We start from the raw sequence: 26883 nt of genomic DNA on the forward strand, positions 1-26883 counted from the left end.
TTTTTTTTTTTTTTTTTTTTGAGATAGAGGTTTACTCTTGTTGCCTAGGCTAGAGTGCAATGGTGCGATCTCGGCTCACTGCAACTTCCGCTTCTTGGGTTCAAATGATTCTCCTGCCTTAGCCTCCTGGGTAGCTGGGATTACAGGCGCCTGCCAGCACACCCGGCTAATTTTTTTTGTAGTTTTAGTAGAGATGGGGTTTCACCATGTTGGGCAGGCTGGTCTCAAACTCCTGACCTCAGGTGATCCACTGCCTCGGCCTCCCAAAGTACTGGTATTACAGGCGTGAGGCACCGTGCCCAGCCATGCCCAGCTAATTTTTCTAAAAAATTTTGTTGAGATGGGGTCTTGCTATGTTGCCCAAGCTGGTCTTGAACTCCTGAGCTCGTAATCCTCTCAGCCACCAAAAGCAGTGGGTTTATAGGCATGAGCCACTGCACCCAGCTGGGAACCATTATAAATGGGAAAATCACCAACAAAAAGCATAAAAATGTGGAAAATGTGACACTAAGTAGACCGTGAAAAGGACACTTGTTTGCAGTATGAGAGCTGAGACAAGAAAGCAGAGTGTCCTCGTGCTCGACCTTAGCAAGCTGGCAAAGTCACAGACACTGACTGAAGACTGAGGAGGGACTGTGTCTATCTTCCCCCTGAGGCATGTGCTGTAGTTACCCATATGGTCCTTCATGCCTAAATACTTCCTCCTAAAACTAAGGACATTTCCCTACATGACGACAATCCAGTGATCAAATCCAGGCAATTAACAGATAGAACATTCCTGTTCAGTTTCCCAAATGTCCCAGTAATGTCTCTTCTAGCGACGTTTTTTCCACTTGAGGATTGTGTGTCAGAACGAGATATCACTTCCTAGTCTCCTTTATTATTTTTATTTTATTATTATTTTTTTGAGACGGAGTCTCACTCTGTCGCCCAGGCTGGAGTGCAGTGGCATGATCTTGGCTCACTGCAAACGCCGCCTCCTAGGTTCAAGCGATTCTTCTGCATCAGCTGCCCGAGTAGCTGGCATTACAGGTGCCCACCACCACGCCGGGCTAATTTTTGTATTTTTAGTAGAGAAGGTGTTTCACCATGTTGACTAGGCTGGTCTCAAACTCCCAGTCTCAAGTGATCCCCTCGCCTTGGCCTTTCAAAGTGTTAGGATTACAGGCATGAGCCACCGTGCCCAGCCTTAGTCTCCTTTAATTTGGAACAATTCCTCAGCCTTTTTTTTTGTTTATTTGTTTGTGTTTGAGACAGGGACTTCCTATGTCACCCAGGCTAGAGGGCAGCCTCAACCTCCTAGGCTCAAGCAATCCTTCCACCTCAGCCTCCTGAGTAGCTGGGAATGCAGGCACATGCCACTACACCTGGATAATGTTTGTATTTTTTATAGAAACAGGGCCTCTCTCTTGCCCAGGCTGGTCTTGAACTCCTGGCTTCAAGGGATCCTCCCACCTTGGCCTCCCAAACTGCTGAGATTGCAGTTGTGAGCCACAGCACCCAGGCTAGCCTTTGTCTTTAAAAAACTTTTTGGCTGGGCTCAGTGGCTCACGCCTGTAATCCTAGAACTTTGGGAGGCCGAGGCGGGCAGATCACGAGGTCAGGAGATCAAGACCATCCTGGCTAACAGGGTGAAACCCCGTCTCTACTAAAAAATACAAAAAGTTAGCTGGGCGTGGTGGTGGCTGCCTGTAGTCCCAGCTGCTCGGGAGGCTGAGGCAGGAGAATGGCGTGAACCTGGGAGGTGGAGCTTGCAGTGAGCCGAGATTGTGCCACTGCACTCCAACCTGGGCGACAGAGAGAGAGTCCGTCTCAAAAAAAAAAGAATACAAAAATTAGCTGGTCGTAGTGGTGCGTGCGTGTAATCCCAGCTACTTGGGAGACTGAGACAGGAGAATCTCTTGAACCTGGGAGCTGGAGGTTGCAGTGAGCTGAGAGCGTGCCACTGCACTCCAGCCTGCTCGACAGAGCAAGACTCCGAAAAAGAAAAAAAAGTCATTATGTGCAGTTGCTATTCTACGCACTATGCATCAACTCATTTAACCCTCAGCACCCTTATATGGTGGGTACTAATTTTTTTTTTTTTTTTTGAGACAGAGTGTCTCACTTTTGTCACCCAGGCTGGAGTGCAATGGCGCGATCTCGGCTCACTGCAAGCTCCACCTCCCAGGTTCCCGCCATTCTCCTCCCTCAACCTCCCGACTAGCTGAGACTACAGGCGCCCGTCACCATGCCCGGCTAATTTTTTGTATTTTTAGTAGAGACGGGGTTTCACCACGTTAGCCAGGATGGTCTCGATCTCCTGACCTCGTGATCCGCCCATCTCGGCCTCCCAAAGTGCTGGGATTACAGGCGTAAGCCACCGCGCCCGGCCAGTGGTGAGTACTATTATTATCTCCATTTTGCAGAAGGTAAAATTCATGCCCGTGGAAGTTAAGTAAATTGCCAGGATTTGAACCTGGATAGTCTGGCTCAGAGCCTAGGACCTCACAAAGATCTTACCTGGGCTGATTCTGGCTTTGCTTTAAATGGAGGGCCGGGTGTGGTGGCTCATACCTGTAATCCCAGCACTATGGGAGGCTGGGGCAGCTGTATCACCTGAAGTCAGCAGTGTTTGAGACCAGCTTGACCAACATGGTGAAACCCCATCTCTACTAAAAATACAAAAATTAGCCAGGCGTGGTGGTGCACACCTGTAATCCCAGCTACTTGGGAGGCTGAGGCAGGAGAATCATTTGAACCTGGGAGGCGGAGGTTGCAGTGAGCTGAGATCACGGCATTGCGCTCCAGCCTGGGCGACAAGAGCAAAACTCGGTCTCAAATAAATATATACATACATACATACATACATACATACATACACACACACACACACACACACACACATACATTAAAGAACTGTTGGAAGCCCTAGCTGCATGGGGCCACCTTCTTACAGAGCAACAATGAGCAGCAGCTGCACTGCAGCCACACTCTCCCCAGGGCCTATTTTTTCCCCAGTCCCCAGCACTCCCTCTTGTCTCACACCAGGCCGCCTTCACTCATGTGACTTTCTTGGCCTCATTAGGCCTTTGAGTTTGAGATTTCTGTCTGTCCCAAACATCTAATATAGAAAGTGGTTATGCTCACGCCTGTAATCCCAGCACTTTAGGAGGATGAGGCAGGTAGATGACTTGAACCCAGGAGTTTGAGACCAGCCTGGGCAACATGGCGAAACCCTGTCTCTACACAAAATACAAAAATTAGTTGGGCATGGTGGCACGCGCCTGTAATCCCAGCTACTTGGGAAACTGAGGCTGGAAGATCGCTTGAGTCTGGGAAGTAGAGGGTGCAGTGAGCCTTGATTGTGCTACTGGACTCCAGCCTGAGCGAGAGACCTTGTCTCAAAAAAGAAAAATTTAAACCAAGTTTTTGATTAGTTTTATAAAAGAATGTAGTCTGGCTGAAGTGAAATGTGGGTGGAGCATCAGCAGGCCTGATATTTCTCTTTCTCCTATCATTGTTGTCCCAGGTGCTTCACAGAACCCCCAAGACTCTGGAGAAACACAATTTGGAAAGTGTGGCCTTAAGTTCTTGTCCTGTGCGGACTGGGACACAGTGAACGGCAGCTTCATAGTCTGGGTGGGGAAGGGGACCCTCCTTTTCCCTCCAGCAGCATTTGCAGTCCTGTGTCACATGCTCCAGGATCCACACTTCTTTTTTGTTTGTTTGTTTTGTTTTGTTTTGTTTTGAGACGGAGTCTCATTCTGTCGCCCAGACTGGAGTACAGTGGTGAAATCTTGGCTCACTGCAACCTCCGCCTCCCGGTTTCAAACGATCCTCCTGCCTCAGCCTCCCAAGTAGCTGGGATTATAGGTGCACACTACCACGCCTGGCTAATTTTTGTATTTTTTGGTACAGATGGAGGTTTCACCATGTCGGCCAGGCTGCTCTGGAACTCCTGGCCTCATGTGATCCACCCGCTTCAGCCTCCCAAAGTGTTGGGACTACAGGCGTGAGCCACCACGCCTGGCCTAATCCACACTTTTGAAGGGTATCAAATAGATGGGGGAGGGACCTCTATGAACCCCTACTGCTCCCCAGATAAGTCCTGGACTTTTTTTTTTTTTTTTTTTTGAGACCTAGTCTCACTCTGTTGCCCAAGCTAGAGTGCAGTGGCGCGATTTCAGCTCACTGCAACCTCTGCCTCTCGGGTTCGAGGGATTCTCCTTCCTCGGCCTCCCGAGTAGCTGGGACTACAGGCATGAGCCACCACACCCAGCTAATTTTTGTATTTTTAGCAGAGATGGGCTTTCACCACACTGGCCAGGCTGGTTTCCAACTCCTGACCTCAGGTGATCCACCTGCCTCAGCCTCCCAAAGTGCTGGGATTACAGGCGTGAGCTACCACACCCGGCCTTCCTGGACATCTTTTATGTATTCCCCTAAGACAGCCACCTCCCTACTTCTGTAGGGATGCAAGATCCAGCTGGAATTATTTCTGGGCTAGGATCCTGTTGTCTTGGGTTCTCGTTCCTAAACTGGCCGGGACTCGACTCATCAGCCTGGCTTGTCAAATGCAGGTTTCGAAGCCCTTGGAGGATTCTGATTTAAGTAGGTCTGGGTGTGTCTTTGGAATCTATTTCTAACAAGCACCCCAGGTGCTCTCACACCCAGGCAACTTAGACAAACACCCCTAGTTAGGAGCACAGTCTCTTTAACTTCATTTTTATTTACATTTTGAATACAGAATACATTCACATGGTTCCAAACACAACACTGAAAAGTTGTTCTTCAGCTCCTGTTCCCAAGTCCCCAATTCTCCCCAGAGACAACCATCTTTGCCAGTTTATTGTGTTTAAATCTAGTGACATTTTGTACATAAACAAGCACACCCTCTTCCCACATTTTTTTTTTTTTTTTTTTGAGATGGAGTCTCGCTCTGTTGCCCAGGCTGGAGAGCAGCGGCACGATCTCGGCTCGGCGTGATCTTGGCTCACCACTACCTCCGCCTCCTGGGTTCAAGTGATTCTCCTGCCTCAGCCTCCTGAGTAGCTGGGATTATAGATGCACTCCACCACACCCAGCTAATTTTTGTATTTTTAGTAGAGACAGGGTTTCACCATGTTGGTGAGGCTGGTCTCGAACTCCTGACCTCTTGATCCGCCTGCCTCAGCCTCCCAAAGTGCTAGGATTACAGGCATGAGCCACCATGCCCGGCCCCCAGTTTTTCTTTAAAAATGGTAACCCTTTATATACACTCTTCTACACATTAAGAGCCGCTAGACCTAAGTTTAAGCACAGTACTAGCTTGATGACTTGTGATCCTCCCTGAACCTCAGTTTCCTCCTCTAAAATGGCAGTAATAGCAAGACACCTCACTGTTGTCGGGGAGTGCCAGGAGAGAATGCTTGCTGCGAAGCTGTCAGCACAGGGCCTGGAATAGAGTGAGTGCTCCATATCTGGAAGTTATGATTAATTCTGCATCCTAGGGTGGCCAGGCGGGGCTTCCCAGTGCCAGAGGTACAGACTGAGAACCACACCCTTGGTGAGGCCACCCTACTTATGACTTAGGGGGCAGAGAGAACCTCAGTAAGGTCAGTGGTGTTTATTGAGGCTTTACTATGTGCTATGTGCCTCTTGCTGAGGTCTTAGCTAGAATCGTGGTATTTCAGGGTTTCTCAACATTTTTTTTTTTTTTTGAGATGGTGTCTCGCTCTGTCGCCCAGGCTGGAGTGCAATGGCACAATCTCGGCTCACTGCAACCTTTGCCACCCAGGTTCAAGCAATTCTCCTGCCTCAGCCTCCCAAGTAGTTGGGATTACAGGTGCTGAATTCTTTTTTTTTTTTTTTTTTGTAGCATGGTGATATTACACCATGCTTAACCGCATCCCTGGTCTCTACTCACTCAATGCCAGTAGCCTTCTTCCTGCCTGTTGTGACATCAAAAATGTCATACATTGCCAAATGTCCCCAGGAAAGAGTGGGGCTGAGAGAGGACAAAATCCTACCCACAGTTTAAAACCACCGCCTTATCTCATCCTCACAGTAACTAACCACAGTAACCCCAGGTGGTAAGTACTGTTAATGTCCCATATTGCAAGTGAGGAGACCAACAGAACAGAGTTTGGGTGACATTCCTGAGAACACACAGCTCCGAGATTCACGCCCAGGCAGTGTGACTCCAGAGCTCACCTGCCCATTACGCAAGAACATCTGATCTTGGCTGGGAGCAGTGGCTCACACCTGTAATCCCAGCACTTTGGGAGGCCAAGGTGGGCAGATCACAAGGTCAGGAGATCGAGACCATCCTGGCCAACATGGTGAAACCCTGTCTCTACTAAAAATACAAAAAATTAGCCTTGGTGGCAGGTGCCTGTAATCCCAGCTACTTGGGAGGCTGAGGCAGGATAATCGCTTGAACCAGGGAGGCGAGGTTGCAGTGAGCCGAGATCGTGCCACTGCACTCCAGCCTGGGTGACAGAGCAAGACTCTGTCTCAAAAAAAAAAAAAAAAGGCCAGGCTCGGTGGCTCACACCTGTAATCCCAGCACTTTAGGAGACTGAGCAGGGCAGATCACGAGGTCAGGAGTTCAAGACCAGCCTGACCAACCTGGTGATACCCCATCTCTACTAAAAATACAAAAATTAGCTGGGCTCGGTGGCATGCGCCTGTAATCCCGGCTACTCAGGAGGCTGAGGTAGGAGAATCGCTTGAACATGGGAGGCAGAAGTTGCAGTGAGCTGAGATCGCGCCACTGCATTCCAGCCTGGGCAATAGAGGGAGACTACGTCTTAAAAAAAAAAAAATCACCTGGGGAATTTTCTGAAAGCTCAGGCCTCACCCCAGATGAATTAGATGTGAACCTGTGAATCTCTGGGCATGGGACCTGGGCTTCCACAGCTTTGCAAAGTTTCCATGGGATTTCAAGGTTGAGAGCCCTGTGTTAGGCTGAGAAGTGGTGAGGAAATTTTATGATCTCCAATCTTGGCAGCCAGTGTGGCAGGATACAGGCCTTCTCTCTGGGTCATCTGGGTTATCTCACAGGGGACCTGCCATTTCTTTCTCTTTTTCTTTTCGTTTCTTTTATATTTTTAATTTTTTTTTGTAGAGTCAGGGTCTTGCTATGTTGCCTAAGCTGGTCTCGAACTCCTGGCCTCAAGCAGTCCTCTTACCTTGGCCTCCCAAGTTCTGGGATTACAGGAATGAGCCACTGCACCCGGCCTAAGACCTGCCCTTACTCCCCCAAGCTAAGCCCTGGCAGCCCAGCCAAGGCAGGTCTTCCCTCTTCTAAACCTGAAAGCCCTGCTGAGCCCCCTCGAGTGCCCCATCCTTATCCCATAGGCCCAGGCTTATACCACTTGGTTATTCTTTATTCTCATGCATTCCAGGATGAGATCAGAGAATGAAGAGGGTCCCGAGGACAGCCTGGGAGAGAAGCACCAGCCTTCCTATTGGCAAGAAATGACCCAGTGCTGGGGGTAGTGAGGGGCCCTATGAGGGTGCCGGGGTCATGCCTGGAGCCGCTGTTGACTCCTCCAGCCAGAGCCGCACTGGTCTGAGCGATCGGGTGACACAGGCTTGAATTTCTCCTGAAGCGTTTGTGTTCTCTGCAGGGGAGAGAGGGATGGTGGAGCTGGCATTTGAAAGACGCTGTACCAATGTCCTCTCCTCAAACCCTCACATCATGCCCAGGAGGACTTGGACTGGACAAGACCCCACTGGACAGATGTGTAAATGGAGGCTGAAGGCCAACTGCCTTACTCAAGGGTGTTCAGAAGCCAGGAGACCACCTCCTTTCAACCCCGTGCCCAGCTCAGTTGTGTGGCCCAGGGTGCAAATGGAAGGTTTCAGGCAGGACTGGAATGCACTGGTCTTCAGTGAAATGGTTTGTTTGTTTGTTTGTTTGTTTTTTGAGACATAGTCTCACCCAGACTGGAGTGCAGTGGCACAGTCTCAGCTCACTGCAACCTCCGCCTCCTGGGTTCAAGCAATTCTCTGCCTCAGCCTCCTGAGTAGCTGAAATTACAGGTGCCCGCCCCCACGCCCAGCTAATTTTTGTGTTTTTAGTACAGATGGGGTTTCACCATCTTGGCCAAGCTAGTCTTGAACTCCTGACCTCGTGATCCACCCACCTCGGCCTCCCAAAGTGCTGGGATTACAGGATTACAGGATTACCGTGCCTGGCGAGTTTTATTTTTTTGAGACAGAGTCCCATTCTGTCGCCCAGGCTGGAGTGCAGTGGTGCGATCTCAGCTCACTGCAACCTTCACCTCCCGGGTTCAAGTGATTCCCCTGCCTCAGCCTCTCGAGTAGCTAGGACTACAGGTGCCTGCCACCATGCCTGGCTAACTTTTATATTTTTAGTAGAGATGGGGTTTCACCATGTTGGCCAGGCTGGTCTTGAACTCCTGACCTCAACTTATCCGCCTGCCTTGGCCTCCTAAAAGTGCTGGGATTAAAGGCAAGAGCCACCACGGCCGGTCAAAAGGGGTTTTGAAGAGGAAGAGTCAAAAAGGACACCTGGGACTGTAGGAGGCAAGAAGCCTGCCCTCGCTGGTCTTGCTCCCCCACTCCCCGACCCCAAGCCCTTTGGAGACCCCAGGAGATCTGTGCATTGTTCCAGGCCCTGGAGCAGCCTCAGCCACATCAGAACTTGGCAGGTGTGCCCACCCCTCACCTGGCATCAATCTCCTTCCTCTGTCTTCCTGAACATGGCCAAGGCCTCCGCCAGCACACCATCAGGGTCTAGGATTTTGACCTGGAGGGAAATACCAAGAAGTTGGTTTGGAGAGCATGGAGGACCCAGGCTGCCAGCCTTGACTGGCGCTGCCTGCCCTGTGGGGTGCTGCCAGCCTCATCAGGAGCCACCTCCCTTGCTAGGGATGCCCTGACTGAAAACAAAACCTTGTCTGTTCCCTGTCTGGGCTTGGCTGGGCCTGGCAGGTCTGGCCTGGGCATGGCTGGGGATGCTGGCTTCTGTCTCTGTCTGGGTGTGGCCACAGGGCCCTGGTGAGGGCTGCCCACCTCAGGAATGGGGAACTGAGTGGGCTCAGGGGCCTCGTCACGGCCAAAGTCGATCATCATCCCGCATTTGGCCATATTGTCCACCCAGAAGCCTTCAAACAGCTGGCCATGGTCCAGATGGAAGAAACGCCCCGCCCCGTTCTTCATGCCTCTCTCCCAGCAGCCCTCGTAGCGGTTCCCGTTCTCTGGGGGAAAGGACAGGGAGGTGTGGTGCAGGGTACACCAAACTAAGCTAGACCCCCAGGGGTCGCTCTTCCAGAGCTCAGTGCTAATCCCAACACATTGGGAGGCCAAGATGGGAGGCTCATAAGCCCAGGAGATCAAGACCAGCCTGAGCAACATAGTGAGACCCCATCTCTGCAAAAAAAATTTTTTTTAAATTAGCTGGGCATAGTGGTGTGCACCTATAGTCCCAGCTACTCTGCAGGCTGAGGTGGGAGGATGACTTGAGCTCAAGAAGTTGAGGCTGCAGTGAGCTGAGATTGCCCCACAGCACTCCAGCCTGAGTGACAACCTCCGCCTCCCGAGTTCAAGCGATTCTCCTGCCTCAGCCTCCTGAGTAGCTGGGATTACAGGTGCACACCACCACATGCAGCTACTTTTTGTATTTTTAGTAGAGACGGGGTTTCTCCATGTTGGCCAGGCTGATCTCAAACTCCTGACCTCATGATCCGCCCGCCTCTGCCTCCCAAAGTGCTGGGATTACAGGCATGAGCCACCGCGCCTGGCTTTTTTTAAAAAATTGACATATAAGTTCATATAACATAAGTTGACCATTTTGAAGTGTATAGTTCAGTGGCATTTAGTACATTCACAATGTTGTGCAACCATTACCTCTATCTAGTTTCAAAACGTTTTGATCACCCCAAAAGGAAACCCTGTGCCCATTAAGCAGCCATTCCCCACACCCACTAATGTCACCACCCCCATAGTCCTAGGCAACCGTCTACTTTCTATCTCTGTGGAGGTGCGTGTCCTAAAAATTTCATATAAACAGCATCATATATATGTGACCTTTTGTGACTGAGGGGAGGGATAGGGTGCTCTTCCTCTCTTGTCCCACATTGACACAAGGGCCAGTGTGGGACAAGAGTGTGGGGTGTGGCCTGTCTCTGTGGGACCAAATGGGCGTGGCCAGCTCGCTGCCAGGGGCGGGGTCGGTGGGCGGGGCCGGTGGGGGCGGGGCACTCACTCAGGCGCAGCATGCCCTCCCCGTTGGGCTTGTCGTTCTCCCACTGTCCCTCGTAGATGTCGCCGTTGCTGTAATACATGCGGCCCCACCCGCTGCGCTGGCTGCCACACCAGTCACCCTCATAATACTCCTTGGGTCCGAAAAACTGGATCCCATAACCCTGAAAGTACGAAGATGCTACTACTCAGGGCGCCCCCCAACACCAGGAAAGCCCACCGTCTTCCCAGGCACCCCTAGAGCTACACACCCCAGCTTCTTCCTTCTTCCTCAGCCCTACGTCCAAGCGGAGGGTCGTGTCTTAGCGGAGGATCCTGTCTTTTTTGTTTGTTTGTTTGTAGACAGAGATCCACTCTGTCACCCAGGCTGGAGTGCAGTGGTATGATCTCGGCTCATTGTAACCTCCGTCCCCCGGGTTCAAGTGATTCTCCTGCCTCAGCCTCCCGAGAAGCTGGGATTACAAACACGCACCACCACGCCCTGCTAATTTTTGTATTTTTAGGAGAGACAGTGTTTCACCATGTTGGTCAGGCTGGTCTTGAACTCCTGACTTCAAGTGATCCGCCCGCCTCAGCCTCCCAAAGTGCTGGGATTACAGGTGTGAGCCACAGTGCCCACCGATAATGTCTTGAAGGATCTCCCCATGCTCTGTTTCTCTCTGTCCCTCTGCTGCCGCCTCCATGCAGCCAGTCATTAAACTCCCTCCTTACTGACCCACCCTCTCCTCTCTCATCCCCACCACACCATGCGCCATGCAGCCCCTACAGCGCCAGAGGACTCTTTAAATCGCCCATCTAGGCTGGGCGCTGTGGCTCACCGGCTCACTTTAGGAGGCTGAGGTGGGTGGATCACTTGAGGTCAGGAGTTTGAGACCAGCCTGGCCAACATGGTGAAACCCCATCTCTACCAAAAATACAAAAAATTAGCTGGGCGTGATGGCGGCGCCTGTGATCCCAGTTACTCGGGAGGCTGAGGCAGGAGAATCACTTGAACCTGGGAGATGGAGGTTGCAGTGAGCTGAGAATGCACGGTAGCCTAGGTGACAGGGTGAGACGCTATCTCAAAAAAAAAAAAAAAATCGCCCATCTGATCATGCTCGCCCCCCCTCCCACTCTTATTTTGACCCAGAAAAATGAACATAAACACCATACTTAGCCTGGCGTGGTGGCTTACGCCTGTAATCCCAGCACTTTGGGAGGCCGAGGCAGATGGATCACCTGAGGTCAGGAGTTTTAGACCAGCCTGACCAACGTGGCAAAACCCTGTCTCTATTAAAAATACAAAAAATTAGCTGAGTGTGGTGGTGGGCACCTGTAATACTAGCTACTTGGGAGGCTGAGGCAGAAGAATTGCTTGAACCCAGGAGTCGGAGGTTGCAGTGAGCCCAGATCGTGCCATTGCACTCCCGCCTGGGCAACAGAGCAAGACTGTCTCAAAAAACAAACAAACAAACAAACAAAAAACACCACACTTAGGCTGGGCGCTGTGGCTCACGCTTGTAATCCCAGCACTTTGGGAGGGCAAGGCAGGCGGATCACAAGGTCAGGAGATCGAGACCATCCTGGCTAACATGGTGAAAACCCGTCTCTACTAAAAATACAAAAAATTAGCTTGGTGTGGTGGCGGGTGCCCGTAGTCCCAGCTACTCGGGAGGCTGAGGCAGGAGAAGGCCGTGAACCAGGAGGCGGAGCTTGCAGTGAGGCAAGATCGCGCCACTGTACTCCAGCCTGGGCAACAGAGAAAGACTCCGTCTCAAAAAACAAAAACAAAAACAAAAAACACCACACTTAGTGTCCAACCACAGGGAAACAAGGTCTGTTTGCAGATCACACCCGAGGAGGTTGGGTTGAGAAGCCAAGTCTACTCCTCAAAATCCTGATTTCCCACATATCCCTGAGGGCCCCTGCAACTCTTCTCCTCACTCCTGTCCCAGGGCAGACACACACTCTGCTGTTTTACATCTCGTTCCCTTTGCTATTTTTTTGCCTCCCATCTTTCTCCCTTTTTTTTCCTTCCTGGCTAACTCCTAGCATCTTTTAGTGTCACCTCCTACAGGAAGCCTGCCCTGAATTCCCTCTTTTTGAGACAAGTCTTGCTCTGTTGTCCAGGCTGGAGTGTAGTGGCATCACCATAGCTCACTATAGCCTCAGCCTCCTGAGATCAAGCAATCCTCCTGCCTCAGCCTTTTGAAAAGTTGGGACTACAGATGTGCACCACAACATCCAGCCAATTATTATTATTATATAGTTTTATTTATTTATTTATTTATTTCGAGATGGAGTCTCACTCTGTTGCCCAGGGTGAAGTGCAGTGGCGTGATCTCGGTTCACTGCCACCTCTGCCTCCTGGCTTCAAGCGATTCTAATGTCTCCGTCTCCCTAGCTGGAACTACAGGTACACACCACTATGCCCGGCTAATTTTTTTTGTATTTTTTATTTAGTAGAGACGGGGGTTTCACCATGTTGGCCAGGCTAGTCTCGAACTCCTGACCTCAAGTGATACACCCCTGTCTGCCTCCCAAATTGCTGGGATTACAGGCGTGAGCCATTGTGCCTAGCCTTCTGTCCTGAATTCTCTAGGCTGGGCTTGATGACCTTCCTCTGGGCACCCTGTGAAAACATCCCTCCTAATACCATATTCTATGTAAATTGGTTATTGGGGGCTTTCTCTTCCTACTTGCCAATAAACAATTTGGGAGCAGAGAACATGAAACCCTGGGCTCTACCACTTGCTAGCTGTGTGACTCCAGGCAAGACCGAAACTGCCTTTGCAAAATTATGACTGAGACAGTGAAAGAGATTTAATTTAACTGACTCCATCTTGCTTCTAACCTCTAAGCTGTCCATGTCCATTCCTGGGCTTAAGCTGAACTAACTTTGGGAGAAACTTAGTTTATAGTTTATAGTTTAAACAAAGACAGTAACAGCCCTTTCCCGAAGACCTCCTTCTTGCCTGGGGACTAGATTGCCTTTGTAGGATTAACATTAGCTACAAGATTATAAATTATGGTTTAGGAGTCATGCAGCTGGAAGCTACAAGATTCTGATCCTCCCTAAACTGCTCCTAAGATCAGTGCTTAAGATATTTTGCAGACCTTGCACTTGATGGATCAGCTGGCACTACCCAAATCAATAAACTGATTTATGTGATCTTGTGGCCCCCCACCTAGGAACTGACTCAGGGCAAGAACACAGCTTTGACTCCCTGTGATTTAATCTCTGACCAATCAGCACGCCTGGCTCACTCTTTCCCCCACCCACCAAGTTATCCTTAAAAACTCTGCAGCCAGAACGTTCCGGGAGACTGATTTGAGTAATAATACAACTCAGGGCCAGGCGAGGTGGCTCATGCCCGTAATCTTAGCACTTTGGGAGGCCCAGGCTGGCAGATCACCTGAGGTCGGGAGTTTGAGACCAGCCTGGCCAATATGGAGAAACTCTGTCTCTACTAAAAATACAAAATTAGCAGTGTGTGGTACCACATGCCTGTAATCCCAGCTACTCGGGAGACTGAGGCAGGAGAATCGCTTGAACCCAGGAGGCGGAGGTTGCGGTGAGCCGAGATCACGCCATTGCACTCCAGCGTGGCGACAAGAGCGAAACTCCATCTCAAAAAATAAATAAATTAATTAATAATAATAATAATAATAATAATAATAAAACTCAGGTCTCCCACACAGCCAGTTCTGTGTTAATTACTCTTTCTCTATTGCAATTCCCCTGTCTTGATGAATCGGCTCTGTCTGGGGAGCAAGAAGACAGCTTTGACTCCCTGTGATTTTATCTCTGACCAATCAGCACTCCTGGTTCACTGTCTTTCCCCACCCACCAAGTTATCCTTAAAAACTCTGCTGCTGGAATGTTCGGGGAGACTGATTTGAGTATTAATACAATTCAAGGCCAGGCACCGGCAAGGTGAACCCCTTGGGCAGTTACAAGACACCTCATCTCTTCGAGCTTGTTTGCTTATCAATAAAATGGGCATGAAGATGATGATGATGATGAGCTGTTGCTGTGAGAGTTAACTGAATATTAAATGTGTTTCAGGCCGGGCGCGGTGGCTCACGCCTGTAATTCCAGCACTTTGGAAGGCCGAGGCGGGCGGATCACGAGGTCAGGAGATCGAGACCATCCTGGCTAACATGGTGAAACCCCGTCTTTACTGAAAATACAAAAAATTAGCCGGGCGTGGTGGCGGGCGCCTGTAGTCCCAGCAACCTGGGAGGCTGAGGCAGGAGAATGGCGTGAACCCGGGAGGCGGAGCTTGCAGTGAGCCAAGATGGCGCCACTGCACTCCAGCCTGGGCGGCAGAGTGAGACTCCCTCTCAAAAAAGAAAAAAAAAAAAAGTTTTAAATATGTGTTTTAGGCTCACAGTAGCAGTTGCTTAGTTGCAATACTGTTTATTATTAGTGTCTCTGGGACTGATGGTGAGGATTCCTCCACACTTGTGGGAGTAGGTGGAGGGAACCTGTGCCCAGCTTGGGTGCTTCCGGGCTGAGCACGCGCCTCTGGCTGGCTTCTGCCCCCCGGGACCCTCCTCTCCTGTCCTCTGCCCTCTTGCTCCCACTTTTCCTACCTCCCTTTTATTCAGGCCCAGCAGAAAGGGGATTCTCAGAAAGTGATACCTGGGGAAAAGAAAGCCAGGAAACGAGGGGGAAAAGGGTGGAGGCGACTTCGTCCCCACAAGCCTGGCTGGCTCCTCGCAACCGCAGGGTTTCGTGGGCTCCTCCCTGGCCTTCTGTTGCTTCCTGTTTCCTGGGTTTTGTTCTGAGAAACTTTGCAATTCCCCCACCCCTTCCTTCTCCCACGAGCAGCACAACCCTGTCCTCCTCCCTGTAGACCTCCCCTCTCTTTTCTCCCAGGCCTCTCTCGGCTTCCCCTAAACACACACACACACACACACACACAACACACACACACCCCACACCGGCTGGCAGCCCTGCTCACCGATTTCTTATCACCTTTCCACCAGCCTGAGTAGACTCTCCTGCACTTTCCTGTCTGTTGGTCAGGAAGGCTGAGGGTGCCGTAGCCGTCTCGCTTCCCAAACTTCCAGTCCCCTTCATAGATGGCTCCGTTCTTCTTCCAGACCTGTGTTCCTTTCCCTGGTGACACACAGATGGGCAATGCTGCAGACATGGCCGCCGGGGGGTGGGGGTGGTGTGCCTGCCTGAGCCTCAGGGGCCCCCAACTAGAGGAATCTTGAGAGCTGGGACAGGCTCTGCGCATCATCCTAGACACCCAGTACCCAGGAGAAGGCCAGGAAAGTTCCATTTCTTTCTTTCTTTCTTTCTTTCTTTTTTTTTGAGACAGTGTCTCACTCTGTCGCCCAGGCTGGAGTGCAGTGGCGCGATCTCAGCTCACTGCAACCTCTGCCTCCCGGGTTCAAGAGATACTCCTGCCTCAGCCTCCAGAGTAGCTAGGACTACAGGTGTGCGCCAACACACTTAGCTAATTTTGTGTTTTAGTAAAGATGGGGTTCCATGTTGGCCAGGCAGGTCTGAAACTCCTGACCTCAAGTGATATGCCCACCTCGGTCTCCCAAAGTGCTGGGATTACAGGCGTGAGCTACTGCGTCCGGCCAGAGGTAATTCTCTTATTTGTTGATTAGTGTCGCATGCCTGTCTTTTCCAGGAGAATGTGAGCTGCAGGAGGGCACAGACGTTGGTCTGTTTTGTTCCCTGCACTGAAAAACTGTGCCTGGAGGCTGGGTGCAGTGGCTCGAGCCTGTAATCCCAGCACTTTGGGAGGCCGAGGCGGGTGGATCACCTGAGGTCAGGAGTTTGAGACCAGCCTGACCAACATGGCGAAACCCTGTGTCTACTAAAAATACAAAAATTAGCCAGGCGTGGTGGCAGGCGCCTGTAATCCCAGCTACTCAGGAAGCTGAGGCATGAGAATCTCTTGAACCTGGGAGGCGCGGGTTGCAGTGAGCCGAGATGACGTCATTGCACTCCAGCCTGGGAGACAAGAGCGAAACTCCATCTCAAAATAAAACAAACAAACAAACAAACTGTTCCTGGCATGTTGTAGGTGACTAATACCTGTTAATTTACTGTTTTCTCTTTTTTTTCTTTCTTTCTTTTTTTTTTTTTTTTTTTTGAGACAGAGTCTTGCTATGTTGCCCAGGCTGAAGTGCAGTGTTGCGATCTCGGCTCACTGCAACCTCTGCCTCCTGGTTCAAGAGATTCTCCTGCTTTAGCCTCCCCAGTAGCTAGAATTACAGGTGCCCGCCACCATGCCCAGCTAATTTTTGTATTTTTAGTAGAGATGGGGTTTTACCATATTGGCCAGGTTGGTCTCTAACTCCTGACATCGTGATCCGCCTGCCTTGGCCACCCATAATGCTGGGATTACAGGCATGAGCTACCGTACCCGGCCTTTTTTTTTCTTTCTTTCTTTCTTTTTTTTTTTTTTTAAGACGGAGTTTTGCTATCGTTGCCTGGGCTGGAGTGCAATGGCACGATCTCGGCTCACTGCAACTTCCACCTCTCAGGTACAAGCAATTCTTCCACCTCATCCCCCCAAGTAGCTGGGATTACAGGAATGCGCCACCACGCCTGGCTAATTTTGTATTTTCAGTAGAGACTGGGTCTCTCCATGTTGGTCAGGCTGGTCTTGAACTCCCGACCTTAGGTGATCTGTCCGCCTCGGCTTCCCAAAGTGCTAGGATTACAGGCATGAGCCACCGCGCCTGGCCTTTTTCTTTTTTTTTTTTTTAGACAGGATCTGGCTGTGTTGCCTATGCTGAGGTACACAGCTCGCTGCAGCCTCAACCACCCAGGCTCAAATGATCCTTCTGCCTCAGCCTCCTGAGTAGCTGAGACCACAGGTGCATGCCACTACACCTGGCTAATTTTTTTAAAAAATTTTATAGAGGCAGAGTCTCTCTATGTTGCCCAGGCTGGTCTCAAACTACTGGGCTCAAGCAGTCCTCCTGCCTAGGCTTCCTAAAGTATTGGGATTACAGGCATGAGGCACCACACCAGGCATTTCTTTCTTTTTAGAAATGGGGTCTTGCTATGTTACCCAGGCTGGTCTTGAACTCTTGAGCTAAAGAGATTCTCCCTTCTCAGCCTCTCGAAGAGCTGGGAATACAAGCACACACCACTACACCGAGCTTAATACATATTTAACAAAACGATGAATAAAATATTTGTGGAGTACCAATATTGGCCAATTTATGTCTGGGTCCTTGGTAACCCAAGAACAAATTCAACATTATCCCTCTGAGCTTTGTGACCTTGACCAAGTAAGTTAATTCTTTGGGTCTCTCTGAGCCTCAGATACCTCAGCTGTAAAATGGGTATAAGAATATCTTATTGGGGGGCTGGGCGCGGTGGCTCACGCCTGTAACCCAGCACTTTGGGAGGCGGAGGCGGGCTAATCACTTGAGGTCAGGAGTTCGAGACCAGCCTGGCCAACATAGTGAAACCTGGTCTCTACTAAAAATACAAAAATTAGCCAGGCGTGGTGGTGCTTGCCTGTAATCCCAGCTACTCTGGAGGCTGAGGTAGGAGAATCACTTGAATCTGGGAGGTGGAGGTTGCAGTGAGCTGAGATGGCGCCACTGCACTCCAGCTTGGGCGACAGAGACTGTGAAAGAAAGAGAGAGAAGGAGAGAGGGAGGGAGGAAGGGAGGAAGGAAGGAAGGGAAGAAAGAAAACGTGCCATTTGTGACAACATGGATGAATCTGGAGGACATTATGCCAAGTGAAATAAGCCAAGCAGAGAAAGACAAATACTGCATGATTTTACTTATATGTGGAATCTAAAAAGTCAAACTCATAGAAATAGTAAAATAGCAATTAGCAGGGGCTGGTGGGGTGGGGAAAATGTGGAGATGTTCTGTCAAAGGGTGCATACTTTTTGTTATAAGATGTACAAGATTTGGAGACCTAAGGCTGGGCACAGTGGCTCACTCCTATAATCCCAGCAATTTGGGAGGCTGAGGCAGGTGAATCACTTGAGGCTAGAAGTTCAAGACTAGCCTGGGCAACATGGTTAAGCCCTGTCTCTACTAAATATACACAAATTAGCCTGGTGTGGTGGCGCATGCCTATAATCCCAGCTACTCAGTAGGTTGAGGTAGGAGAATTGCTTGAACTTCAGAGGCAGAGGTTGCAGTGAGCGAGATTGCGCCACTGCACTCCAGCCTGGACGACAGAGCGAGACTCTGTCTCAAAACAGGTCGGGTGCAGTGGCTCATGTCTGTAATCCCAGTACTTTGGGAGGCCGAGGCAGGCGGATGATGAGGTCAGGAGACTGAGACCATCCTGGCCAACATGGTGAAACCCCATCTCTACTAAAAATACAAAAATTAGCTGGGCATGGTGGTGAGCACCCGTAGTCCCAGCTACTTGGGAGGTTGGAGGCAAGAGAATCGTTTGAACCCGGGTGGCGGAGGTTGCAGTGATCCAAGATCGCACCACTGCCCTCCAGCCTGGCAACAGAGCGGGACTCCGTCTCAAAAAGACAAAACAAAACAAAACAAAACAAAAACAAACAAAGATCTGGAGACCTGGTGTACAGCATCGTTCTATATTAATACTGTATTGGTGTATTGGATACTGTACTTGAACTCTGCTGAGAGAATAGATCTTAATTGTTCTCACCACACACAAACAAAATGGTAATAATGTGAGGAGATGGATATGCTAATTACTTTGATTGTACTAATCATTTCGAAATGTAGACTTTTTTTTTTTTTTTTTTTTTTGAGACAGAGTTTCATTCTTGTTGCTCAGGCTGGAGTGCAACGGTGCAATCTCGGCTCACTGCAACCTCCGCCTCCTGGGTTCAAGCGATTCTCCTGTCTCAGCCTCCTCAGTAGCTGGGATTACAGGCATGCGCCACCACGTTTGGCTAATTTTGTATTTTTAGTAGAGACGGTGTTTCTCCATGTTGGCCAGGCTGGTCTCCAACTCACGACCTCAGGAGATCCACCCATCTCAGCCTCCCAAAGTGCTGGGATTACAGGCGTAAGCCACTGCGTCCGGCCTTCAAAATGTAGACTTTTAAGAAAACCTCTTACTACACATCTTAAGTATATACAATTTTTCTTTGTCAATCATACCGCAATAAAGCCGAGGGAGAAAAGATTCAATTTGTGAGTAATTACGGGACCATTCTAATTTTCTGAAAAGAAAAACAGTATCTCATGGGGTTGTTTCTTATCACTAGATTCCAGGATATGTGTACAGCACTTAGAGCCTACAAGTAGGAAATACGATGTCAATGTTAGCCTTTATTGTTTTATTTTTTTATTTTTTTTTCTCTCTCAAATCATGGGAGCCTTTGTTATTATTTTTGCCCTTGGGGAGCCCATGGTCTGGTAGGGCCCATCCACATTGTAGGGGCTGTTGGGTTGTTTGCGCTTGTCCTGCCCCTCACTTCCTCCTGGTTTTATTTCCTTTGGGGACACCACTCTCCCACTCTAAACCCCCAAGGTTTGGGTGGCTGACTCCGCCCCCTGGCAGGCCTACCCAATCAGTGTATTCTACCCACCAGGCTGCTGTGATTGGGTCAGTGCAGGCCACCTGACCCAAGTTGGTCCAATGAGACTCCGTGTAAGTCCATTTGGGCCACCACACCCACCCGGGCCTGCAAGGGGAGGAAGCTGACTTAAGAAGGAACCCAACGCAGAGGAAAGCAAAACGGAGACATGGAGGGAGACGCCAAGTTCCAGTGACATTAAGCCCCTGAATCCCACCATGGCTGAACTTGTATTACTGAAGCCCTCCTGAGTTGAATTTCTGCCTCTTGCAAATGAAACAGGCCTGATGAATACCCACATAGTTCAATTTCAATATACGAAGGTAGGCACTGAGATTTCAATATCAGAAGAAGGGCACTTGGTCAAATCTGGGGACTCAGAGACTTGCTGGAGGGGGTGACGTTGGGGCCAGGAAGAGCAGTCCAGGCACAGGGAACTGCACGAGTAAAGGCAAAGAGGTTTGAAAATGATGGTTGCAGCCGGGCGAGGTGGCTCACTCCTGTAATCGCAGCACTTTGGGATGCCAAGGCGGGCGGATCACTTGAGGTCGGGAGTTCGAGACCAGCCTGGCCGACATGGCGAAATCCCGTCTCTACTGAAGATACAAAAATTAACCGGGCATGGTGGCAGGTGCCTGTAATCACAGCTACTTGGGAGGCAGGAGAATCGCTTGAACCCAGGAGCAACAGAGTGATTGGCTAGGCCTGCCAGGGGGCGGAGTCAGCCCACCCAAACCTTGGGGATTTAGAGTGGGAGAGGGGTGTCCCTAAAGGAAATAAAACCGGGAGGAAGTGAGGGGCAGGACAGGCGAAAAAACCTGTTTTTTTTTTTGTAGCCCCTACCAAAAAAAAAAAAAGACACTGATGGGTGCTCATGACTATGCCTTCCGTGGGTGGCTTCAGTCTCTCCTACCGCAGGCAAATGCGGGAGACACATGGGAATCAATAGGTTGGGAATTAGAGGGGAAAGGTGCTTTTTCTCTGCTAGTACATTTTGAAAAATCTCATCTCAATTTTTTGATTTGCCCAGTTGGATTACGTGATCATTTCTGTGACCAAGGTAGCAGGGGCCTGTTATTAGAAGAAGGTGAAGGGTGAGAGCAGGAGGCATCCAATAGTCGAGTTAGGCGTTGATGCACACAGTATATGGCCTATGCTGGGGAAAATCCCTAGCCTAACAGTATTGGAGTACCTAGTATAGGAGTCCTGAGACCTGGTTTTAAGATCTCGCGTTTTCTTTTTCTTTCCTTTTTTTTTTTTTTTTTTTTTTGAGATGGAGTCTCGCTCTGTCGCCCAGGCTGGAGTGCAGTGGCGCGATCTCGGCTCACTGCAAGCTCCGCCTCCCAGGTTCACGCCATTCTCCTGCCTCAGCCTCCTCAGTAGCTGGGACTACAGGCGCCCGCCACCACGCCCGGCTAATTTTTTGGATTAGAAAACGCGAGGTCTTGGCCGGGCGCGGTGGCTCACGCCTGTAATCCCGGCACTTTGGGAGGCTGAGGCGGGCGGATCACGAGGTCAGGAATTCGAGGCCAGCTAACCAACATGGTGAAACCTTGTCTCTACTGAAAATACAAAAATTAGCTGGGCTTGGTGGCGTGCACCTGTAATCCCAGCTACTCAGGAGGCTGAGGCAGGATAATCGCTTGAACTTGGGAGGCAGAGGTTGCAGTGAGCCGAGATCACACCATTGCACTCCAGCCTGGGCAACAGAATGAGACTCTGTCTCAAAAAAAAAAAAAAGACCTGGCATTTTCTGTTACTGTTTGGGTGACTGAATCAGTTGAGGGTTCAGGGTCCAGATGACCCAACAGAAACCATACTGCACTGTCTTCTGCAGTGCAGTGATGCCGGTTGTCGGAACACTGAAGACCCTAGGACAGTTTGAAATGCTAGTTATTTCAAATAGAGAAAATTTAATACAGGGGATGGAAGAGCTGAGAGTCTGCACAGGACACAGTGAGGCAAACCAAAACTTATCAAGTAGGAAAATAAGGGGAAAAGGCTGGGCATGATGGCTCACACTTGTAATCCCAGAACTTTGGGAGGCCAAGGTGGGCAGATCACTTGAGATCAGGAATTCGAAACCAGCCTGGCCAACATGGTGAATCCGTGTCTCACTTATTTATTTATTTATTTATTTATTTTGTCTTTTTTTTTTTCTTCCTTTTTGTGGAGAACAGGGTCTCGCTATATTGCCCAAGCAGGCCTTGAACTCCTGGGCTCAAGCTATCTCCCGCCTCTGCCTCCCTGAGAGCTGGGATTACAGGCGTGAGCTACCGCACCTGGCAAGTGAATCCCTGTCTCTACCAGAAAATACAAAAATTGGCTGGGTGTGGTGGTGTGTGCCTTTAGTCCCAGCTACTTGGGAGGCTGAGGTACAAGAATCACTTGAACCTGGGAAGTGGAGGTTTCAGTGAGCCGAGATCGCAGCACTGCACTCCATCCTGGGCGACAGAGCACAACTCTGTCTCAAACAAGACAAAACTATATTAGGAAGTGAAGAGGATTCCTCCATCCTGTCACTAAGATGCTGGCAGCCATGTGTATCATGCAGAGGTATACTTGCAGGAGAGAAAAAAGGCCAGCCAGGGAGAAGCAGGATAGATGGAGAAGTTGTCCTAAGCCTTCCCTGAGGATGGCTCCATTCCTGCCTTTCTAATAATTTGCTTTTATGGGGTGCTTCGTTCTCCTGCTGGATGTCTCTCACCTGGATGTCTGCAAGGGCCTCTGAGGGGTCTTCCTGCCCCCACCTCATTCACAACGAAATAGCCAGCATGGGTGTTATGGGACATGAATCAGATCATGTCATTCCTCTGCTCTAAACCCTCCCTGTGTCACAGAGTCAAATCCAAAGTTCTTACCATGGCTGACAGGGTCCTATATGATCTGACTACCCTTCTTTAACCCACAAGCTCTTTTTTTTTTTTTTTTTTTTGAGATGGAGATTCGTTCTTGGAAACTCCCTGGCTGGAGTGCAATGGCGCAATCTCAGCTCACTGTAACCTCCTCCTCCCAGGTTCAAGCAATTCTCTTGTCTCAGCCTCCCAAGTATCTGGGATTACAGGTGCCTGCCATCATGTCTGGTCTAATTTTTGTATTTTTAGTAGAGACGGAGTTTCACCGTGTTGGCTAGGCTGGTCTCGAACTCCTGACCTCAGGCGATATGCCTGTCTCGGCCTCCCAAAGTGCTGGGATTTCAGGCATAAGCGACCGCGCCAGGACTGTTTATCTTGAGGCAGAGTCTTGCTCTGGCACCCAGGCTGGAGTGCAGTGGCATGATATTGGCTCACTGTAACCTCCACCTCCTGGGTTCAAGCAATTCTCCTGCCTCAGCCTCCCTAGTGGCTGGGATTACAGGCGTTCACCACTCGACCCAGCTAATTTTTTGTATTTTTAGTAGAGATGGGGTTTTGCCATGTTGGCCAGCCTGGTGTTGAACTCCTGACCTCAAGTGATCTGCCTGCCTCAGCCTCTCAAAGTGCTGGGATTACAGGCATGAGCCACCGTCCCCGGCCTGCAACCTCTCTGACCTCCTCCTCTTCCTCACTCTGTTTCACCCACACCGTCCTCCTGGCTGTTCCTTGAACACCCCAGGTATGTTCTCTGCTTCAGCTGGTCCTGCCACCTTCTATGCTAGTTCCTGCAAACATCCACTCAGTTACTCCCTCTCCTCCAAGTCTTTTTTTTTTTTTTTTTTTTTTTGGAGACGGAGTCTTGCTCTGTCGCCCAGGCTGGAGTGCAGTGGCGAGATCTCAGTTCACTGCAAGCTCCGCCTCCCGGGTTCACGCCATTCTCCTGCCTTAGCCTCCAGAGTAGCTGGGACTACAGGCGCCCGCTACCACAGCCAGCTAATTTTTTGTATTTTTAGTAGAGACAGGGTTTCACCTTGTTAGCCAGGATGGTCTCAATCTCCTGACCTCATGATCTGCCCGCCTCGGCTTCCCAAAGTGCTGGGATTACAAGCGTGATCCACCACGCCCGGCCCCACCTGGCCCATTTTTGTATTTTTTTAGTAGAGATGGGATTTCGCCATATTGGCTAAGGTGGTCTTGAACTCCTGACCTCAGGTGATCTGCCTGCCTCGGCCTCCCAAAGTGCTGGGATTACAGATGTGAGCCACCACACCCAGCCTGGAACTGGGATCCTAACCCAAGTTTATTTGACTGCGAAGCACTTAACCCAGCAAGGCAGGAGAGCAGGGTGGTTAAGAGCACAGAATCGGGCTGGGCGCAGTGGCTCAACGCCTGTAATCCCAGCACTTTGTGAGGCCGAGGCGGGCGGATCACTCGAGGTCGGGAGTTCAAGACCAGCCTGACCAACACGGAGAAACCCTGTCTTACTAAAAATACAAAAGTAGCCAGGCGTGGTGGCACATGCCTGTAATCCCAGCTACTCTGGAGGCTGAGGCAGGAGAATCGCCTGAACTCGGGAGGTAGAGGTTGCGGTGAGCCAAGATCGTGCCATTGCACTCCAGCCTGGGCAACAAGAGTGAAACTCCGTCTGAAAAAATAAAAAGAGCACAGAATCTAGCCAGGCATAGTGACTCCCACTTGTAATCCCAGCAATTCAGGAGGCTTGGACAGGAGGATTGCTTGAGCCCAGGATCTCGAGGCAGCAGTGAGCTATGAAGGCACCACTGCACTCCAGCCTGTTTTTTTGAGACAGAGCAAGACCTTGTCCCCTCAAAAAAAAAGAGTACAGAGTCTGGAATTGCAAGACTGGAGTGAGCAGCAGTGCCACATTTTAAAATAAAAGCTCTTTTTTCTTTATTTTTTTCCCCAGTCAGGATTTAGTTTGTATCAACAGGACCCCTTTGCCCCCTGCTGGTCAGACTTGGAGCCCCGGCTCCTCCTTGTGGGATGGAGTAGGGGGTCCTCCCTTGTGCCTGGCGCTCAGCCCTCTGCAGAGCATCACAGCTGAATGCAAAGCCCAGAACCCCGCTGCAAGCTGGTTTCAGGGGGGTAGCTTTTCTTGTTGCCAGCCAGCCCAGTGCTTAACCCAAGTCTCAGAAGGCAGGAACTGAGCCCCCTAGGTCCCAGAGCCCCGGGAGCAGGCCAGTTTCTCAAGACCCTCTGTCCACTGCTGGTCCTGAGACCCTCACTCAGTTGAAGTCAGGGCTGAGTTTGTTCAGAAGCCCCAGCATGTGAAGGCCCGCAGCTGGCCTGGGCCCGCGCTCACCCTGGGGGAGCCTTGGGGACACATCTCATGTCCCCAGTGAGCTCTGCACGCTGCCTTCCTGGCCCTGTTGCCCACTGTGGCTCTGACCCCACTCCGGCCGCCCGTCCCGGAGTCCCACTCACCGTGTTTCACGTTGTCCTTCCACTCGCCCACATAGTAGTCGCCATTCACAGCGTACACCTGGCGCCGCAGGCCGTTCTTCTGGGCCTTCCGGTCCCACCCCTTCCACAGGGACTCCGACTTTTTTGGGCACTTAGAGACTGGCATGGTGGCTGCTTCTGCAAGGCTGGAGGGTGCTGGAAAAGGGTTAGGGACATCTGGGGCTCAGCGTGCCCCGTGTAATGCCGGGATCCTGAGCTCAAGTGGGGAGAGTCATGTGTGTTCTGAGTCCACGGGGCAGGTGAACAGCCTTTGTGGGGATCTTTTAGTGCTGGACTGACCTTTGGCTGGCCCCTCCCTTGCCTCTCCTGGGGCCCCCTCCCAGGGGGTCTGATGGCACAATCACTTGGGAATCTAGGGAAACCAGTAGAGCAGGAGGGTTTGTGATGGCATCAGGGAGAAGCTGCCCCCAGGGAGGGGGTGGCGGTCATATATACATATATATATATTTTTTTATGTCTTCTAAATATTTTTATTTATGTATGTATGTATTTATTTATTTAGAGATGGAATCTTGCTTTGTTGCCCAGGCTGGAGTGCAGTGGCACCATCTCGGCTCACTACAACCTCTGCCTCCTGGGTTCAAGTGATTCTCGTGCCTCAGCCTCCTAAGTAGCTGGTATTACAGGCGCCCACGACCACGCCTGGCTAATTTTTGTATTTTTAGTAGAGACGGGGGTTTCACCATGCTGGCCAGGTTGGTCTCAATTTCCTGATCTCAAATGATCCATCCACCTCAGCCTCTCCAAGTGCTGGGATTACAGGCATGAGCCACTGAGCCCAATATGAATCCAAAATATGAACCCAAAATATGGGTTACATATTTTGACAATCACACCTAGGAGTAGGGAAAAATAATTCTATGCCGTTGGGATTTTTTCTTCTCCCATTTCCAAATATCACATGTACTATTAATCTTTATATGTAAATTAACTCACTTGGCAGAGGTTGCAGTAAGCCGAGATCATGCCACTGCACGCCAGCTTGGATGACAGAGTGAGAACTTTTCTCAAGAAGAAAATAAAAATAAGTTAACTCACTTTTAAAAAATCAATACATATATTTAAAAAAGGAGGGGGGGGGTTGGCCGGGCGTGGTGGCTCACGCCTGTAATCCCAGCACTTTGGGAGGCCGAGGTGGGCGGATCACGAGGTCAGGAGATCGAGACCACGGTGAAACCCCATCTCTACTAAAAATACAAAAAATTAGCCGGGCGCAGTGGCGGGCGCCTGTAGTCCCAGCTACTCGGGAGGCTGAGGCAGGAGAATGGCGTGAACCCGGGAGGCGGAGCTTGCAGTGAGCCGAGATTGCACCACTGCACTCCAGCCTGGGCAACAGAGCGAGACTCCGTCTCAAAAAAAAAAAAAAGAAAGAAAAAAGGAGGGCCAGGCGCAGTGGCTCATGCCTGTAATCCCAGCACTTTGGGAGGCCGAGGCAGGTGGATCACCTGAGGTCAGGAGTTCGAGACCAGCCTGGTCAACATGGTGAACCCTTGTCTCTACTAAAAATACAAAAATTAGCCAGGCCTGGTGGTACGCGCCTGTAATCCCAGCTACTCAGGAGGCTGAGGCATGAGAACAGCTTGAATCCAGGAAGTGGAGGTTGCAGTGAGCCGAGATTGCACCATTGCACTCCAGGTTGGGGAACAGAGCGAGACTCAGTCTTAAAAAAATAATAATAAAATAGGCCGGGCTCAGTGGCTCACGCCTGTAATCCCCAGCACTTTGGGAGGCCGAGGCGTTTGGATCACCCTAGGTCAGGAGTTCAACACCAGCCTGGCCAACGTGGCGAAACCCTGTCTGTACTAAAAATACAAAAATTAGCTGGGTGTGGTGGCGGGCGCCTGTAATCCCAG

The 26883-nt window shown here is 50.4% G+C and overlaps 1 protein-coding gene across 1 annotated transcript; it reads right to left on the minus strand.

Moving 5' to 3' along the window:
* Positions 1-4679: 4679 nt before the first annotated feature.
* Positions 4680-25347, minus strand: MORN3 (MORN repeat containing 3). The gene is made up of 6 exons (XM_004054046.5): positions 24992-25347; positions 15144-15301; positions 10199-10358; positions 9007-9191; positions 8660-8740; positions 4680-7589 (listed from the first exon to the last, which is right to left on the minus strand). Exons 1-5 carry the CDS (start codon positions 25134-25136, stop codon positions 8666-8668), a joined length of 723 nt encoding a protein of 240 aa, XP_004054094.3. The 5' UTR covers positions 25137-25347; the 3' UTR covers positions 4680-7589; positions 8660-8665.
* Between the last annotated feature and the right edge of the window lie 1536 nt (positions 25348-26883).

This window comes from Gorilla gorilla, chromosome 10 (genome assembly GCF_029281585.2).
Source record: "Gorilla gorilla gorilla isolate KB3781 chromosome 10, NHGRI_mGorGor1-v2.1_pri, whole genome shotgun sequence".
NCBI lineage: Eukaryota > Metazoa > Chordata > Mammalia > Primates > Hominidae > Gorilla > Gorilla gorilla.